Below are 20,786 nucleotides of genomic sequence, written 5' to 3'. Positions count from 1 at the left end.
ACATTTGGTCGCACTAGTTCAGCATGTTATTGTACTAGTTCAACAAAAAATCTAACTAGTCACTATTTTTCAGCAACTAGTGGCACTTTTGTCCAACTAGTTCCAACAGAAACCTTACTAGTAACATTGTGCACCGCACTAGTAGCACCAAAGTCCCTACTAGTTGGCTTTTTACCGCACTAGTGGCCCTCTGGACCGAACTAGTAATGCTGAAAGTCTTACTAGTTAACTAGTGAGCATCAAAAGCTTTGACATGTTAGCTAGTCAAACATGGATTCAGCTCACTAGTTTACTAGTAGCCTACAATTTTCTGCACTAGTTGAACTAGTGTGCATTTTTGCTCACACTAGTAAGCTTAACTAGAAAGACTTTCAGCGTTACTACTTACTAGTGCATCAAAAAGCCGACTAGTAGGGACTTTGGTGCTACTAGTGCGGCACACAGTGTTACTAGTAAGGTTTCTGTTGGAGCTAGTTGGACAAAAGTGCCACTAGCTGCTGAACAAGTGTGACTAGTTAGGGTTTTTGTTCAACTAGTACAATAAGATGCTGAACTAGTGCGACCAAATGTCCAACTAGTGCTGACAAAGACCGAACTAGTGGAGGGGACTGACATGTGATATCAAGGATATGGAATAAATGCTCAAACGGGACGCAATAGTAATAGAAAGGGACTTGTCAAAACCATCACAAACATACCCAGACTAAACAATGAGGAGTGCAACATCTGATTCCGTTATAATTTGGAAGTATATATATTTATACACATATTTGTGTGTGTGTTTTCATTTTTGTTGCCTCTCAAGGGCCTTTTCCAGTATCAACAATGGGCCTCATAAAAATGTTTTAACTTGTTCTTAAGAAGTTTTCTAAGAAAACGCGACGTCAGTTAAATGACACGTTCTTAAACTACAGAATTGTTCCCAGTTGTTTTGTTATATTGATGAATGCCTTAAAAGGGTATGAGAGTGTGTGTTAGAGTGCTCTTTAGTGTGCGTAGATTCTGTTCTTACATAAGAACAAATTCCAGATAAGAAAACATTGGTGAATGTCAAAATCTACGTAAAAACTGCGTAAGTGGGTTTTAAGAAGACGTTTCTTCTTCAGAAAGATTGCTGAACAAGGCAATAAGGAAAACAGATCAATTTCACTGTCAGTGTCAAGTGAAATGATATTACAGTTACTACATTCTGGCACAAGGTGGCACCAAGTGGCTGTGGTTTGAGAGAGTCAGAACAGAAAGAGAGATGTTCAGTGTAAATGATGTGATTTGGTTTTCCAATGACACTATTACCCTCATTCCTTCCAATTAGTTTTTTTGAGTGTCATTGTTCAAAATGGTTTTAAATCTTTTAAAATGTCTTTATCTTTTTTAATCCTTTTAACAAGTCGAACATTTTCCTGTGTAATGAGAAAGTTTAACTTCCAGTAATATTTCATGTGCCTCATGTGTTGGTAGGTTTCTGCTATTAATTGTAAGCTGAGAGAACTTATACAGATATGTATAAATAAACAAAGTTATTATGTGTTTGACTTTTCAAATCAAATGTCCAGTCAACTGAAATTAGCCCAAGTGACCTCCAGTAAAAGTGTCATAGCAAAGTGTCTCAATACTTTTCATTTTTAGCACATTAAAAAATATATATGTTTGTTCTTTGGGTATATTTTTTTTTGTAGACTGTTGATGGAAAAGTATTATTTTTTAGCATTAGGCTGCAACATAACAAAATTGACTTTCTGAATGCACTGTAACATGGAACATGGAGCTCTTTGGCACGGAAGAATATAATATTTCAAGCTTTGGATGCTCAGATTGTATCATTGTTGGTTTTGATCTTTTTTTACAGGATCTGTTGACAGTAATAAAAATACTAAATATCTATTGCAGCTTCATCCTCTAAAACCTTTGCTCCTGAACCGTACCAGTTTCCAGTCCTGCTGCAGGCCCTCATCGCTGTAGAGGATGTAGTCAATCCGGCGTCCATTGCCCTTCAGTGGGATCTTCCTCCCCTTCTGACTGCTGGCGGGACACTGGCTCTTACTGGGGGGGAACACCAGGTACTCCTTCCTCCCGTCCTCGTTCTCCATCACTCTGATGGACACACAGTGCAGGGGAAGCATCAGAATATGTAGTGAAGATTGGACAGAGAAACAAACAGATACAAAGGAGGACAGAGAGTGTAGCCTTGAATATATTTGGTCAAACTCCAAATGCAGGAAAAGTCAAGGAAGCAAAAATCACAAAAAAACATAAAAAATGTAGTCAAATTACATTGTTAAATTAAAGTGTAAATTAAATCTTTTCCTGGTTTCTATGAACCTGCTAAAACTGAAAACTGCTAATGATTGTACTGCTGCCTGTTTCTCCTGTAGGGTGCGCTGTTACATTCTTGTGTGTGGCTTCCCACATCATTTCCACTGAAAGGTACTGATTGGCAGAGTGCGACTCCTGCAATGCCTGTGTCCCACACAGTTTAGCAAACCTGCGGTAGAACAGGTGGAACTGTGGAAGCATCTTCTGGCTGATAAATAATGAATCAGAGAAAATAGGCTACAGTGATGGAGAATCTAGTGAGCTGCTGGAAGAGCAGGTGCAGTGTATTGAGATAAGCAGCAGTTAACACTATGTACGTCTGAAGGCTTTACAGGGGACATTAACAGCCAGATATCATCACATAGTGCAGACTTATGCTGTAGATCCTTCTGACCTCCGTCCCCCTGAGAGAGACCAAGTGACCATGAGACACTGCATGTTATGGCTGTGTGCCTAATCAGTAACATCATAGCCATCCGAGAGACACATGCTGAACTATTGTTTATAGGAAATGACATGTGAGTGGGATCTGTGTATACAAGCAGCACATAGTGGACACCTAATCATACAGGAATACATCTTTTGGTAACATATATACAATAACGTCATATATTTATTATTGCAACAGTATAATCACCACATCCTTTTGTCTCTCTTTGCTCCTACGCACACACGCACACACACACACACACACACACACACACACACACACACACACACACACACACACACACACACACACACACACACACACACACACACACACAAACAACCTATTTCATCTCTACTCCAGAAACCCTTATTTCATCACGACATTATCATACACATCACTTTAACTGCATTAGGTGTTACTCATGTTGCTGCCTACACATTATGGGGACTTCTTCTTCCTCATGGTGAAGTTTTAAGGTGAATACATGTTTTAAGGTTAGGTTAACTTATGGTTAGAGTGACTGTCTAGGAAATCAATATAAATCAATGTAATGTCCTCCTAAATGAGAAAAACAAAATGAATCAGAACACGTATGTGTGCGTGACTTACTTTTGTAAACTTTCAGGTGAGCTGACCTCATCGTCATAAAGGCCACTGGGATCCAGTAGAGTACCTGTTGGAATAGTCACACATTACTATTTATTTATAATAGTTTCTCTTATTATTTCAGTGTCTCCCTAAAAACCCCATAAAACAAGACATAATACACCCCCCCCTCATAGGCAAGTCAAAGGGAGGTTGAAAAGATAATTAAAAGCAACAAAAAAAATGTAATAAAAAATGCATAATGTGTACTAAATATACACCTTTCACTGCAGAAGTGGTCTGTATATACATGTTATTTGGTAAAGTGCAGTGGCACATGATGATTGCACGAGTCTGTAAAAAGCTGTGTTTGCAGTTTGTATGTTGATAGAATATATTGTCCTATTGCACCTACACACTCTATATGAGTAAAGGATGTAGTAAAAGCAGTTCAGAAAGTGCTGTTTTTGATAGCGTGAATCTGCTCTGTGGGGTCTGGGTCACTGGCAGTCTCCATTTCAAAGTTTCTGCAAATATGTCCACAGTTCTTTTCTGTAGCATGCTTATTGATCCAGTGTACACCTTACAATCCTCCTCCTACTGGTGACCAGCAAATATATATAGAGATTTATATATATATATAATACATTTATTGTAAGTCGCTTTGGATAAAAGCGTTAGCTTAATGATATGTCATGTAATGTAATGTAATATAATATGTAAATGATGTTTAAGTGCAACATGGCTGTATTTGATGTGGCAACGGAGGAGTCAGCACTTTATTCTGAGAGCAGCCCTGTCTTAGCCTTTATGGTCCTCAGACCACAATCCACTGTCATTCAGTGAAATATAAGAGCCAGAGAGAGACGAGCACTCAGAGACAACAAGGATTTGAGGCCGATGTTCAAATGTGTTTAAAATGGCCCGTATGGAGAAAGCAGCACTCCAGTGTTACTCCAGTCTATTCACAGGTTTTGGCAGCTCTTAGTAAAAGTAGGCGTCTGATGTGCAGCCGGCACTTTTCACACATCTAAAAGCAGGTTTAAGATCACTGAAACAAAGATGGTGAGGTGTCATACTCAATGAAGCACAGAGTGGCTACTGCCTGTCTGCTACCTTCAGCTCATTTGGGAAAGAGTCGATAAAAAAGAGTTTTCCTATTTCAAGTGGTTAACATGAGCCCTGTTTCTCTGTCCTCTTCAATCCTGACATCACAGACCAGCTGCAGTCTACATCTGGGGAATAAGAGAAATGTGCATTCACACCATTTTATACCACACCCCCTAAAATACACGGAGAGCCACAGCTAAGTATACTTCGTGGTTTTTGGTTTGTGGTTGTTTCATTTGCCATCAAACGTTAACTGAAAGGCACCTTCAAGAGAGTAATGCAAATAGCGGAGGTGATGATCAAATTTGAGTCGTGTGAGTCCCTAAATGGTCTGAGTGGTCCCTGCTTGCCACCATTCCCGGTGATTTAAATCCAACATGAGCTCCGTAGGTTGTGTGTGCACTTGGTTGACAGAGTGGCGTCTCTCTCAGAGCGGAGCACATTTCATGAAATCTGAATAGCTAGCAGCCTGGCTCTCTGCCCATCTCTTTCGGCTGGCTTTTGTTTTCATTTAGGTCCAATCTCCTTTGCATAATCTTTATGAAACGGGATCATCCTTCCTCCCTTTTTCTGTTAATGATTCATTGTTCTATTCTTCCCCCGCTCTCCCTCTTCCCCTCCTGTAAAAGCGGCCTAACGGGCTGTGCTCCTCTGGCCCCTCTTGCACAATGTTCCTGTCCAAATAAACACGCCCTCCTCTAAACGAGCCCTTTCACTCGGTCCTGCCCACACGTGTCCCTAAAATACCACTGGCCTAAATAATCCAGACCAAAACCCCCCAGTCTTTACGTCACTAATGCTCATGTATCACACGCTGTAGGCTACTGGGTGTATTTTAACTCACACAGTGGGTGAATCCTGATTTAGCCAGACAGAGCCAGATTATATGCTCTGCTCTACATGCTCTGTATATATCACCAGATTTCTTGGGCCACGGAGGTTATGTCTCTTTGAATGTGTATGTACAGCAACACATTCATGTCATAATGCAGTATAACACCATAACTCATTTAAGGATGAGTTTGTGGTGTTGTTGTATATTTTCATCTTTAAATTCATATTTATGTGCATGATGATCTAGTGTGTGTGATGTCATAGTGTGACCCTATGTATGGCTGTGAGTGTGTGCGTTTGGGTGTGCGTTGTTACCCAGAGCCCATGGTTTGTCCTCCCCTGGCCCCAGGCGACATGGGTCCTTGTATTGAGTAAAAAGTGCGTGCTGCTGCTCCAGCTTGTCCTCTGGAAAACACACACACACACACACACACACACACGATTGTGATGCCTCCTGTTTGGCTTCCATACTGTGACGTCTCATGTGATGCACAGTGAAGGTCTGTGGAGTTTGTTTTGATGAGTGCTAAAGGTTGCCTAGCTGCAAACAGTGTACACCTTTTGATGCAAGACACTTGAAATGAAATGAGATCAAACCGATGGGAACAAGGTTTAATAAGTACACGTAACCTGTGAGGACATGAAATATGAGGTGGGAATTTCAGTAGATTAACATCAATCATATTTAGAGTAGGTAGAAAGAAAGATAATGGCTTATTATTATGTAACTGTGATATTAATTCTGCAACTACAACATAAATATATTGCAATGTAACTGTGGGAAAAACAATTATGTTAATGTTACAATAATATGCTTATTAATTTGCACCGTGGAAAGCCTGGCCCCATGCAGCTATAGGAGGTCCTACACATGCTTAATGAATTACAGTTTACATCACCGATGGAACCTCTTTCAGGTTGTTGTGTGAACTGATTGGCTTCAAAGTAATTTCGAGTAAAGAGGTTTAGCTGAGACAGCTGCATACCCGAGGAGCAGTTGTCGAAGTTGAGGTCTCCCAGGATGACATCAAAGGCCACCAGGTCTTCCAGCACTTTCTCTCCTTCAGGCGATTTGGATGAGGACTGACGAAACTCGGCCCCCCACCGGAGCACCATGTCCAGCTGCTCACATCGTACAGAGGAGTCACCTGATGGACATCGCAGTGTGTGTATGTGTGTGTTAAGTGAAGAGAGGGAGAATGTGAGAGAAGTAAATTAACAAGTACCACAATGCCAAAATGACCTGAACTGATCTACACATGCAGTCAGAAAAGCTGTGTCCAATTAGCGCCTACTATATCATCATATAATATGAGGTTTTTCAATAAAAAATATTACAAAATACAACACATCAGGACATAATAAACTGTTAGTATATTCAAGTCTTTTTGACCTATTAAGTCCAACAATTTATTTGAAAATACCCATTTTCTTGGATCCCTGTTTAAAATTATGCTCATAGTCAATAACATACATTTAATAACAACTTTTACATTCTACACATTATTGATATTTAATGATACACTAGAGTCAATATTTCACCTGAACAATGGCTCTAATAAACATGTGTAACGTGAGAACTGTCACTTGATAGGCAGCAGCAGCCAAGAAAAGCCTCTTAACAAATATTTTCTGATAAAAAAAAGATTAAAGTGTTATCATACTTCTTGAGGTGGTGTAGTGAATCAAACAGTGCCCTCTGCCACTGTATTTGTGCATTACAATGTATAGCTGTGTGTTCTGTATCTTGCACGCCAGCGGGTATGTCAAAGACATAATAGATATGATATTATCCAAGGTTGTGAGATATATAATTCCTCTGGTACTGATAACCAGCGCTTTTGAATTTTAGAAATTACACTTTGAGAAATTTAGCAGCTAAATAAGCTTCTGTTAATAGTTCACTCAGAAGTTGGTGGAGACCAAAGTCAGAGCTAAAAGGAGAGTAACTATTGGACGTTGCCGTTACTTAATGTCTGCTGCCATGCATCCCTATATCGTGTCTAATGCCTTTCTTTGCACGTAGCTTGTATGTATTATTACTGTATTTTCCAGTTGCACAAAACTAGAACTGTTTCCTTACACGATGGCATGCATTTAGGTTTATTTGCTCTGTTACAAATGTTAGTGCATTTTTTGTGCTATTTTGCTATTGGCAGCGTTGCCTCTGTCCCCCTGCTGCCAGGAAATCAGATAAATTGGAAGTGGAGAGCGTGTGTATAGAGGGAGAAGGTGTGTATAGAGGGAGGTGGTGGGTGAGAGTGTGAGAAACAAAGAGGTGTCAAGATATTGGTGGGTAAGTGGGTGGCTTTGGCTTGATTACTCTCAGCACCAACTCAAGTACAAGTGAAATGTAATGCTTTTTCTTTTTTCTTTTTGTGTTGCTGGATTACTTAGAGAGAGAGACAAAGCTGGGGACCATGGAGGTGTGTTTACTCTGAAGTTACCTATGGATGTGTGAATATTGTGTGTGTGTATGTGTGTGTGTTTGGGTATGTGTGTTTGTGTGTTGTTAATGTTTGTAGTTGTAACACAATATTTAAAAAATGCAACCAGGATGTTGTCCTGAAAATGGTCAGCAAAATGTTAAATATCAATGGTGATATTTTGCATTATACAGTATGTATGTATGCATGGTGAAATACATGTCAGACAAATCTTTTTTTAAACCATTTATTATATTACAGACTCTAAAATAATAGATCGTTAATTGCACAGATCAGCTATTAATTATTATGTCTAACCAAGAAGAGACCATTAATGGGTGTATTGATTTTGGTGATCCAGCACCACACAGGAGTTAACCTATTAAATACTTTGGCAGTCCGTGTTTTCGGCCTTGGACTTTGGAGATGGTCCCTGCCCACTCGTCCTACTAAAGGCTGTACATGGAGACCAATGGTTTTCCTCCCAATTGGATTTCAGCTTGTTTTGATGAAAATAATGCTGTAGCTGGTTGGTTACCTTACTTTGATTGGAAGGGGGCTTCGTTTGTGTTTTAAGGACATTTAGTTTATTAGTTATTCATACAAAAATCAATACCCTTCCATACTTCCATACATCAGGACTAATGTAAGACATTTTTTTTTTCAGTCTAAGGGGTGAATTAATGGAACAGATACAACAAGGCACTATGTTCACATTAAGGCAGTCTGTAAATGCATCTTTTCCTCTCTGTTGCAGTCCTCCTTTCCAAATAAAATAGTGTTTTTCTCCCTCTGCAAAGGAGCTTTTCCAAAATGGCCTCTAGAGTATGTTCAGTATATCCTAAAACCGCAGTGTGGTGTTGCAGTGTGTACACAGTAAACAGACTTTTTCCAAAGGGATGACCTAAGCCAGCCCACTGAGGGTCGGGTGATGTGGCAGTAAACCTGTAGCTGCCTCTAAATGCCAGCGTAGCCAAACACACAGCAGAGCTGCTGTTGTTGATTTTGTCTGGCATCATGACCATAAAATAAGGTTTTTAACACAAGGTTCATTGGAAAACGAATGCTTGTTAACATGTAATGTTTATGGATCTAGATAAAGTAAGATTTTTTTTTGTCAGAGGACCCCACAATGGAATAATGACTGTCTCACTTCTAACTATGTTGGCTGTGTTGTACAGTTTAGTTATTTGTCGAGAGGAAGAAGGACAAGAAAGAAAAAGATTTACCAATTGGCTTATTGCAGATGTATCCAGAAAACATGTAGCATACATGTAGCAAATGACTTTTAAATTTTAAGTGTATGATCAGAAGAACATTTTGCAGGGACAGTGTAAAATGTCTTTCTTTCTGTTACTATTTGACCTCAGTTGGGTGGTATATTGTAAAAATGGTTCAGGTTAGAAGCCTAAGCTTGCTTTAGTATAAATAAAGTATTAATCTTTTATTGACCGAAATTAACTAAAATTTTAAAAACACACTGAAATGGATGTAGATTAAATCCTTCCTACTACTGCTAATGATGCTACAATGCTATGACAGCGTATGGACACATTCATATAAAAAGTCTGGACACATTGTTCACTCTCACACATCCAAACTACACTGAAACTGGAGTAAAACAACAGACTTACAGCTTTACAGCAGTAATGTCAGATTAAGGTTTTACCACTTACAGACATCATTATTGTTCATTACATCACACAGATTTCTCATATACAACTTCTTCCTCTCAGAAAAAAACAGGTCACCATGCCCCTTTTTTCCTCTGCATCTTAGCCCCTAGCCCCCAAAGGGTTTATGTTTGATCTATTTTTAGAAACAGACCTGGCATTTCTATATTTAGGCCTGTGTGAATAGTAGGAGTAGCTCTAAATAGCAAGCGAAAGGGGGGAGATATGTCTTTGGTAAAAAATGAGGGAGGCATCGACCAGAGGCTTTAAATAGGGCTGTGACGCCTTAAACAGCTTGAGCCAGTCGCCATGGGAACAGCAGGAGGAGGCAAGCCGGGGTTTTGATGCACCCATTTATCTAGCTATCTGAACATACCATACACACACACACACACACACACACACACACACACACACACACACACACACACACACACACCACCCACACACACACACACACACACACACACACAACCACTTTGTTCTCCGGTCCTAAAATTGTGTATATATTATTGTGTACATAAACATTTATTAGTGTGAAAGTTGGTCAGAGAAAGCGACACAGAGAGTTTAGACAAATGCAGAACATGTTACTGTACCTTCTATGGCATGGAGGTGTGTACACGTGAGATATCCCACAACCCTTTGCTCCTGATGGGAGGTGCCCACGTGAACCTGCAGGGGACCAGAGACAAACATGACTTAATGTCACTCCGCTGTGTTCAAACGAGCAACATCAAAGCCCACTTAACAAGTGTGTTTGTGTATGAAGAGTGTGTGATCATGAAAGCTGAGCTGAAACTCCAAACCCTGTGGGGAACAGAGACATTTCTGCTGTTTAGGTGAATCCTGGGGTAAAGAGAATGAATGAAAAATACGTAGCTTGCATTTACCTCAGCGAACAAAATTAACTGACTGTTGACTTAACAGCTCATAATCCACATCACATGATTAAAAGAAAAGCCTCTAATAATTGCAAAGATCATCATAATAGCATCCTTATAGTGTAAAAAATTATGTAACATTAAATAACTCCATTGGTAAGATAACAAAAGGATATTGTATGAATTGAAATTGCAATATTACTAGATCATTTTCATAATTATGACATACATATTTTGCTCATATGAAATCCTCATCTTTTAAATATTAAGCAATATTTAAGTTATGTTATGATAATATATATATATATATATTTTAATATACAATATAATATATATATGTATACCAATACCAATGTAAGTAAACTGTATAACAATTGAAAAATGAGAAGAGATAAGATCTGATACAAAGAGCATTCATATACATATATAAGTATATATATATATATATACAAATAAATATATATATATATATAAATATGATAAAAATGGAGTTAATAAATATTTGAAAGAAGAATACCCTTAATAGTTATGCCCTCCTTGTATTATGAATAACATGCCATGCTCTCATGGACATAATACATTTTTTATTAGCAGGGAGGGAAAATGTCAGCTACTGACTACTGTAAACAAAAGAAAAAATGGAAGCACAGAGCCTCTGCACCAAAGCCAATGAAAGGCGCAAGGTTCTTCATAGATTATCTAATGTATGTAGTGAGTGGGTTAATGATCTGCCCAAGAATCAGACTGAGTCAATCAGTGTGAGCTCAACACGTGACTGAGGATATTATTTCTTCAACCTCATAGACTTTTTTCAATACTTCTTCCCGGATGCAATTTCCTCATTCGCTGAGCAGCAGAGTGAGCGATGCTGCAGCGAACTCAGCATCACTCAAGATTTAATCAGAGACCTTTAGCATCAGTTTTAAGAAGTGCTTCAGCAACAGGGAAACAAGACATGGAGCGAGGCAGAGGCTGGCAGCACTGAAGTGCCAGTGGGTGGCTGCAGACTGATGAGGAGGAGGAGGAATAAAGGGCTACAGAGAAAGGGAGATGGTGATTGTGGAGTGGGAAGGTGTCTGGGTGGAGCAGATCTGTAACAAGGCAGAATACACCCTGTTTGAGGACAGCGTTCAACACTTAATATACTGTAGCTCCATCCTCATCATAAAGAAGGGTGTTTATCAAAGCCATGGAGTCAGCAATCAATGTGCCACTTAATCTAAGTAACAAACCCCAATACATTATATTCATGTAGATGGCTGCCAGCTGCAACACAACAGTAATTCAACATCCTGTTTATCCAATTAATGAAAGCTTTTATATTTGCTGTTCTAAAAGCTTGCTGTCTGGCAAGGTTTTTGCTCAGAATAATCCTCTGACAAACAGGAAAATGGTGCTTTCAGTCTGTGTTCTTGAATTTAACAGAACAGCTGGCCTCTTTGTGTGGAGTCTGTGCATGGGGGTTTCATGTTTCATGAGTCCAGATCCAAGCAAGTTTGGTGAGGTGCCTCTAAAGCAGCGATAAGCTACCTTTTTGCTGAGATCTACCACCCCGATATCTTCCGAAAAACACAGGGGTCATATTTATTATTTTTGCAATCACTTTTTATGCATCTTTATATATTCAATGCACAATATTCACATTAATATCTGTTCAATAAATCTATTCACATTTACAGAATCTGTTCAATGCACAGTATTTAGCTTGTCAGCTCAACAATATGTTCTGCAGTGGAGATGCTAATGCTAGCGCTATGTTTTTACATAGGGTTTGGCTTGAAAATTGCCATAAATATGATAAAATAAATATGCACTCAAATAAATACAAGTACTATATAGTATGTAGCCGTGCATCCTCAACTCCTGCATATATCTGACATTAAAACCCTTTTTTGAACGAATGAATTGATTTTAGTCAACAGAAACGCTTTTATTTTGAAACGCGTACAGGAAGTGTTGTTGTATTTGTGATGTAAATTCAAAAGATAGACATTAAACATATAATGAATGATAATTTCACCGTCTATTCTGCTGTGAACTGTGTGCAATGTTTATCTGTCGAATATGTCATAAACATACATATTTGCAACACACCAATTTCAAAGTAAAAGTTCTCCAGCACTCCAATAATTTGTTTTAAACCAGGCTTTTATTGTTATCGATTCACAAGACCGGAAGATGCACGGCTTCATACTGTAGAGTCCTGACATTTATTTATTTGAGTACATAACCCAAGTTTTATATGAGGAAATACAGTAGATATACCAGTAGCTACGTGCAAAACCACAGCAGAACAACAGACCTGGTGAGACGCAGCAGATCCGTGGCGCAACTGCAGCCAGTGTGGCCCAAGTGTTAAGGGGATCGACACTGAAGGCTTTTGAGATCGCAACCAACCTGTTGGTTAACTCTGCTCTGTAGTATTGAGGACCAAAGACACAAACATCCCTTTACTGTATTTTTTTGTCACTACTGTAGAGTTACATGATTATACAGTTTCCCTATGAGAGGCCAGCATCCCTAGCAGTTATGATAAAATAATTTGTATTCACCATCCACATATCCGGGGTTTCAGTGACTCCAGCAGCCACAACTTGACTATGTGGTCCAGCAAGTCAAGCAGAGTGAATCATCAGACTCCCAGACAGGTTTAAAAATAATCCCTAGTTAAATATGATTATTCAAACCATAATAAGTAAAATAAATTAAAAAACCTCCTATTAAGTTTACGTTTATGGCTGCATGGTTGGTTAAAACTGAATCACAAACCAATAAGATTTATTGGATTTAAAGGATGTTTACAAAAGATGGTCATAACTTTAAAACTGCATTAATTGAGAGATTAATTGGGGCAGCATAACTGTCCATACAGCTCTTCTGCATCATCCTGCCTTGCAGGAAACCGGGTAAGTTGACGTCAGTTCTAAAGGATAGAAATCGCTGTCCGAGCCTAAGAGAAAACTAACCAAGCCCAAGCTGAACCCGACAGGCATTCTGCTTTTTCTGTCTGAACCTGATCTGAGCCTGATGCAGTTAATTTAAGCTTCACTGAGTTTGTGTTACTCTGTGCCCAACACGCATGGTTATTGCTTGTTTTTCTCCGATTACAGACATGTGCAGTGTAAATACGGAGGGACCTCACCACTACACTACTCCCTTCACTCTGTCCTAATTGGCTGGAGTTAGCTGGAGTTGTCGCAGACTCTGGTTGGAGTCTGCAATGCGTCAGTGAGTTTCTCCAATCGCGTCTTTAAAGAGTTCACATAGTGATTGGTAACTGCTGATCAAGCGTCGATCACAGGATAATTTCTGCGAGGCTTAGACAAACTATCTAACATATCGCTTTAACAAAGTTGTCATTAGGCATATGTTTACAATTTTTTTTTACAGTGGATACAGAGGACTATAAGCATTACTTTTAAAATCAGTCTTGAGGCAAAGATTTCGTCTGTTTCATATATTTATGATAGGGCTCCTGGTCATGTTCAGAGAGGTGCTTTGATCTGACATGCTCCACTAAACTGTGCTTGACCGGACCAAAGCAGCCGACTTCACTGAAACCCTCAGGCAGACCTTTGAAGAATACTGCAATGAGGACAGCTTCAATGAGCTGTGGAATACAGTGACAGAAACATGTAATGAAAGCAACTTTCCTACCAACAAACAAACAATTGTTGAGAGAAAAGATGCCGTCACAAAAAACTAAATGATCAAGTAGATGGAGAGATGTGCCTCAAAGTCCAACTGTTGCATAATGAGGGGCATACATGCTCTAAAATAATCACAACAATTACATGGTGAAGCCATGGCTACTATCGTGCACACAGGTCAGTCTCATATCATCACCGGACAGCGTGGAAGCTCTCCCATGTTCAGACACACTGTCACCCTGCTGCAGCTGGACATGCTGACCCTTCCCCTCACAGGGGGATTGGTTTTATTACTGATGATGAATGATCAAGTTAGAATTTCAAGACGGATTGACAGTTTGTCAAACAATGGCCAGACACAACCTGATGAATGATGCAGAGCCATTAAGAGCTGCACAGTTTTCTTGCATGAACATGTTGAGGTTAGGGTTACGCATTAATTAGTCATGGGCAGGTTAGTGATAAGGTTTCGGTTAGGCTGCCCACAATGAAGTCCATGCAAAGTCTGAATAAGGATATCTGCACAAACCTCTGATGATCAACCCAGTGAGTAAGAAGGTTAACTTGATCTTGTCAGTTCAAAACTAAAACAAACGTTCTGAACAGAATGTACGGTAACTTCCCCTAAATATATGAAGGCTGAAGGTAGTAAGAAGTAAATTCACATAGCTGCATCCTCCAGTAAAATATTTTGCCCTGAGCTCATAACATGCTTTTCGTGTGATGCCTTCATTCAGTCAAACAAATGTGTATAATTTAGGATCAATTCGTGTGTTTACTATAATGAAGAAAGAAATTCACACTAACATGTTTGGCCATGGTGTTAAAGAAGCCCACTGAGGAGGGGACTTTCATTTAGGCAATTGGAAAACAGTTGCCAACAATGTGATGGCTGTTTTGGCTTGATATCTGTGCTGAGCTCCTAATGAAAAATCCTGACAGTCGCAATAAAGCATTCTCCTAATTAGGTTGATTTTAATACCAGAGCTCTGGCTGTAGACTGAAGCACAGTGAATACACCTTACAGCAAAGCTTTTAAATTTTCCTCTGAAGATTTTAGGTTCTAATTCAATTGCTTTTAATGGAATGGGTACTTTGTGAGAATGGGCTTGCGGAGCAGAGCAGACAGATTTGTTCACTTTTGTTAAATGCATTATCAGTTGCTTTTCTAATCATGCTGAATAAGACGTATGTCAATGAAAATGTGACATCTGTATTGGTTTGCTGATACCGCCTGACCAACCCTGTCCCCTTTCTTTGTTCACACATTAAAACAAGTAACCCAACCACCACCTCTAAGGTTCATTAATTAACACATTCAATGTTGGCTGTTTTACTGAAGTGGGAAAACATCAGGTAGTAGTTTTACAGTGATTAGGAAACCATTCCACCTGTCCAGGAAATAGTCCAGCTCATCAAGCCAAATCAAACCTCATCAAATGAAATCACATTGTAATATGCATTAAAAACTTTGTTTTTGTATGGATTATACTAAACAGATGCACATTTTTTAACCTGTTAAGAGAGCCAGAGAACTTATTTTACTATTCTTATCTAAGGCTTGGCAAAATAAGCCAATAAGCTATTTCCCACAGTGATAAACTATTCCCTCAAGTACTAATATATGAACTTTAATTAAATCCATAAATGTAAGAAATATGCCCGCGCAGTCTGCTTTGACCACTCTGTGTTAACAAACTATAATATATATGTAATATGAGAGCCTGTATTTGTTTCTGTTACATGCCTTTTATGTCCTCGTTGGTTTTTATGTCTCAGTTTGAGTAAATCTTACCACAGGGGCCATTAAAATTTCATCTAATCATCTCATGTTTTTTTTTCTGTCCCATCCCCCTGACTCTGTCCTCATTGCCTCTCTTTATGTTGCTCCCTCCCTCTCCGTCTTCCTTCCCGTCTGCTCTTCTCTCCATCTGCATGCCATGCTCTGTATTAATATTTCAGGAGCTTATATATGCTTCAATAGGTGTGTGTGCACCATGAAACTGACTAGAAGCCTGAGGGGAATCTAATGTGTCATGCATACAGGAAAGATGGGACTTCCATTGTGTTTACTTTGTCTGTGGTTTTTGCAGGAGATGGAGTTCAGAAAGCTAAATATGTTGGAGTTCTGTGTAATGATTTAGGAAAACCTGGACTGGAAGCAATTTGTGCTGAAATGAGCAGACAGTGTCTTTACCCCTTCAGTTCTGTAGGTCTTTACCTGCCTAGGTAAAAAAAGAACATGATGTTAAAAGGAAATGCATTTCTTTAAACACAGTAAATGATTTGGAATACCCAATATGAGATGCTACAACCTCCCAAGACTTCTCCCTCTCTTTACAGGCCATTGAGTCAGAACTGAGCGGAACTGAAATGAGCTGTGAGTGGGGATATCAATCTAAAAGCCAAGCAAAACAATCTGAGTTATAAAATCCTGATTATGAAGCCTTCAAGGGTGCTGTAACTAATTACCTTAACTTTGCAGGGTGACTTGAGCTACCACTCTGCATTACTCGCATGAGTTTTATGGCTTCACTTGAAAAACAAGCAGCCATTTTATTGTGGTGACAGACAGGCGAGAGAAAACAGCAGGGCGGCTTTCTACCACTACATGCCTTGACATGTGGATTTGTTTTTTGGTCTTTAAAGATGAGCAAAACAAGTCTTTTCTCATTCAGCATGGTAGCAGTATTATCCTTAATGGATGCAGTGTGGTGTTTCACTGCTGTAAATCTTGTGGAACTAAAGATGCTGCCTTTAGTTTTCAAACAATTCCCTCACATCCATTTCAATGCATATTCTCTTCATTACACACTGTATCACAAAACTCTTCTCAAGGGATTTGGGCTGGTTAAAATTAATTATGAGACGTCCAGTCTCAAGTGAGCTGAGGAAATGTTAATCAATTTACGTTAAACAAATCACATCAAGTCTGATTTCAGTTAAAGTCCATGTCAAGTCTTAAATCAGTAAAGAAATAAATAATTAAGTCAAAATTTAAAGGGGGTATATGTAAGTTTTTACTATTGCTACATGGACAACTTTAGCATTAGCAGCTGTTTACACTACTGGACAGACTGCAAAAGTAGATGGGACTTTCTGGCAATGTGCTTAATTGCTTCAACATACATTTACAAGATAGGAACTACTTTGTGTCAGTCTGCAAATATGAATTTGAGCAAAATAAAAAAAGGCAAGTGGTGTTCCTCAAGGGTCCATTCTTGGGCCTCTTTGATTCAGCATCTCCACGCACCCTCAGATTATGGAATATTATATATAAAATATCTTATTAAAATTATACAGAAGATATACCTCTCGCTACACTGCATCAGAGTAGAACAGAAATGGAAACTTAACCTTGGAACTCCATCCCCCAAAACTAAAATAACACAACTAACTATGAGCACTTGTTTCCATACTGCGATTACTAAAAAGATGAATTAATTGTGGTGTATACACAAGAATAGCTTGTTTTTCAGATAAAGCATGCTGCTAGTGTTTGATTGTAGAGTTTTTTTTGAAAACCTTGAAGAGGAAAGCAATGTATGTCAATAAACTGAATTGACCCAGATAGTGAACAAAGGTCCTTTCGGTCATTAATGACCAGGGGTAGATTTGGGGGGATTCTACCATTGATTCCTTTCTATCCATCCTAGATTTGAGTGTGTCCCTGTTTTAAGGTCTAATCTGTAATGCATTTTAGCTTTGTATTTAAAAACACACACATACACACACATACAAACACACTTCAACCATGCACTTAGCAGTTTGAAATAATTATAAGAGGGGATAAATGTTGAGACTGAAAAGCTTTAATTACGGAGCCAGCGCTGGCTCTCTCTTTAGGGAAACATTTTTTAATTAATATTCTATCTCTCCCTCACCCACCCATCTCTCTCTTCCTCTGGTGCATCAGTTCTCAAGTTCAGATTTATGTTGCTGACCTGCTACCTCTGCAGGTAAATGCATCCATGGGGAAAATAGTTCATATTTCAAGTGATATTTGATAGATGAATTTATGGAATTTATGTAAGAAGAGCAGAACTAAACATGGCAATGGTTGAAATACATCTGTGTGGACACAACAGCAGGACTCATATGGAGATGGAACAGCACTAAGTAGTGCTCATACTGAGGCCCAACAGTCCCCTTATGAAACCACAATAAATTTTACTTGATCCAGATTTTTTTCAACAATGTTTCTTGTTGATCCAGTATTTTTTGTGTAATTTTTCTCACAAACAAATCTACAAATGGACAGGGGTGAAAATATAAAAATTAAACCTCCCTGACTTAGGTCATTAATCATGTGCTTGATATGTTAACCTAAATAAACGCACACTAAAACAAAGTAAAAAATAAACTATAAAGGAAATAGTTTACTACCATGAAGCTACTAATGGAAATGTTGCATGTTAGATGATGTATCTCTACTTATTATTAATTTTAAAGTCCTGTGGCAGTGGCATGTTTAGGATTAGGGTGTATTTAAAATAGGCAAAACAACATTGAACAGACAAGAATTACTTTAACAATTATGTTGATTGAGCATCCTAGTTTGTGTTTGATATGACTGAAGCACCCAGTAGCATGAACATCAGGTCAATCAAATGAAATGCCTCTAATGAGATGCCTCCCAGATGGCAGGGAAGCGAGGCGGAGTATTGGGTCATAATGAGTGAGAATGGCTTAAGGTTCATGGAGGAGGAAGCGAGGGATCACAACAAGATGCAGCAATGGAGAGCTGCCAAGATGTCTGGAGGTCAGTTAGGGGCGGGTAATGAACACTGATCAGAGCCTGCAGCTGGCTGAGAGACAGGCAGGTTACAGCAAAAAGGAAAATAACATGCAGTCAGGGAAGTAAGAGCATAGTAAGAAAGAAACATGTGGCTCTAAAACTTACTCCATATTGATGTTTAAAGCATGGTATGCAAAGAAGCATCCCCAATGTCCACTTGAACTCTGCTAAAAACATGACCAATGAAGACATCTCCCTGCTCTGTTATTCTTTGGTGGCATAAGGCAATATTATGAACTATTGCCAATCTTAACTTACTAACCCTGAACAAATACAATCTTATACTTAAATAACCCTGACAACAGCAACGTATGGCATCTAATCAGAACTTCAACCAACCAATCAGCCCAAAATCCGATGTAAAACACAAGGCTTTTTAATTAACTGATATATAATATTATCTGGGTAAATGGGGCAGCAATGTCCAACAAACATTCTCTTCCCCCGACTGGCCAACATGGCCAGTATGTCAGTGTTTTTACAGGCCACTTGTGTATATTCGCTGGCCTGGCAGCCAAAAAAGGATTATTTTCTCCATAATTTTAAATTATAGAGCCCCTTTATTGCAACACTTAAAGCTGCAGTCGGTAAGGAGAAAGGAGAGAGAGAAACAGACAGTGAGTACAGCTTCCAGGCCCCTCCCTCCCCCTTTCAGCAGATCAAGCTATGGTGCATGCACAGGATAGTAACCATGGCAACAGAAGAGGCCAGTGAGCAGTGACATTTAGTTAGACACTCCCCCCCGGCTCTGATTGGAGGTTTAGAAACAGGTCATTGGATTATTCAAAATTGCATTACAAGCTGTATGTGGCGCCAAGTTATCTGCCTCATGTATTACTGTCAGATCATGGACAGCCTTAGTAAACAAGACAAAAAGTTATTTTTGGAAATGATCCCTACAGCATCATTCCCTTACATTAGAAAACATTGGGTTAATATTTACATCATCATCATCATCATCATCATCATCATCATCATCATCATCATCATCATCATCATCATCATCATCATCATCATCATTTGTATTGTCGTTGTTGATGTCGCTGTCCATAAATTTCGCAAGGATGGGAGCAACACATCTGAAACCTTTCAAGCAGCTAACATCATTCACAGTCCTTGAAGTGACATGACTTGTTTACATTGCTGTCTGTGTTGTTTGAATAAAGCGAAACACTGTGAAACATCAACATGAATTATTTTGTCTCTACTTGAGAGATTTGTGCCAGAAACAAAGTCCTGCCTAATAAAAACCTACTGCACTTTAAACAGTCAGCTACAGTAAAAGATGATGTTAGCTTTATGTTTTCAATACAGTCAGTGAGAGGTGAGCAGCTGAAATAGAAAAAGTCTGTGCCAGGCACAAACACACTGAAGAAAATGTGATTACCAATAGGTGGCCTGTCTATTGGGATGACCTAACAAAGAAATAATGACTAACTATTAATATTGCAAGCTAAACTGTAATGTACATAATGACAATTACATTATAGGGGTGCTTTCAGGTCACATCCCTATAATATCAACTTTTTGGGTCTGATCCCCATCGTGAGCAGATTTACAGTAGGTGAACTTTAATTCACATTGAGATACTACATAAATGAAACAGAAGAATCCACAGGCCAGTGACTGTTAAATCAATCTGTAATGCATCAACTTTTACTGGCCCTGCAGGGCCGTTGGTTTTGTTGGGCTCTAATTAGGATGCAGATTTTCTGTCATATTGTATTGTGCAACTATTCGTTGTGTGGCTTTAAACACAATGTGACAACTAGATACAGGAGAAGGAAGTCATCATATCTAAACAGCAAATTTATGTTAACCTAAGAAAATTTCAGAAACAACTCGTAGTGCAACATTTATGTGAAAACACTGCATCAGTGAAACAGTAAGGTTCAGTTAAGAGACTGAAAGAACACAAACAGACAACTGACAAATTCAACCATCTCCATGACAGCAACCTCAATGCTCTAACGCCTGGGCCACACTGGCTGCGGTTGCAAGGCGGAATGGCTTAAAATACAATGCCTTTCACTAGTATTTCTCTAACTATGAATAAACCCAAACTGTTATTTTTCTGATT

The 20,786-nt window shown here is 38.9% G+C and overlaps 1 protein-coding gene across 1 annotated transcript in view; it reads right to left on the bottom strand.

The window, feature by feature from the left end:
* The window catches only part of smpd3 (sphingomyelin phosphodiesterase 3), a 64,813-nt gene that overhangs the window by 3,081 nt on the left and 40,946 nt on the right, over positions 1-20,786 (bottom strand). The window contains exons 5-9 of the mRNA XM_035157920.2: positions 9,974-10,049; positions 6,262-6,423; positions 5,591-5,680; positions 3,356-3,419; positions 1,923-2,091 (exon numbers count right to left, since the gene is read on the bottom strand). Coding sequence (XP_035013811.2) covers positions 1,923-2,091; positions 3,356-3,419; positions 5,591-5,680; positions 6,262-6,423; positions 9,974-10,049 — 561 coding nt within the window. The remainder of the gene's footprint in view (positions 1-1,922; positions 2,092-3,355; positions 3,420-5,590; positions 5,681-6,261; positions 6,424-9,973; positions 10,050-20,786) is intronic.

This window comes from Hippoglossus stenolepis, chromosome 5 (genome assembly GCF_022539355.2).
Source record: "Hippoglossus stenolepis isolate QCI-W04-F060 chromosome 5, HSTE1.2, whole genome shotgun sequence".
Lineage (NCBI taxonomy): Eukaryota > Metazoa > Chordata > Actinopteri > Pleuronectiformes > Pleuronectidae > Hippoglossus > Hippoglossus stenolepis.
The sequence above is the reverse complement of the archived record's forward strand: the minus strand, read 5'-3'. Positions and strand labels throughout refer to the sequence as shown.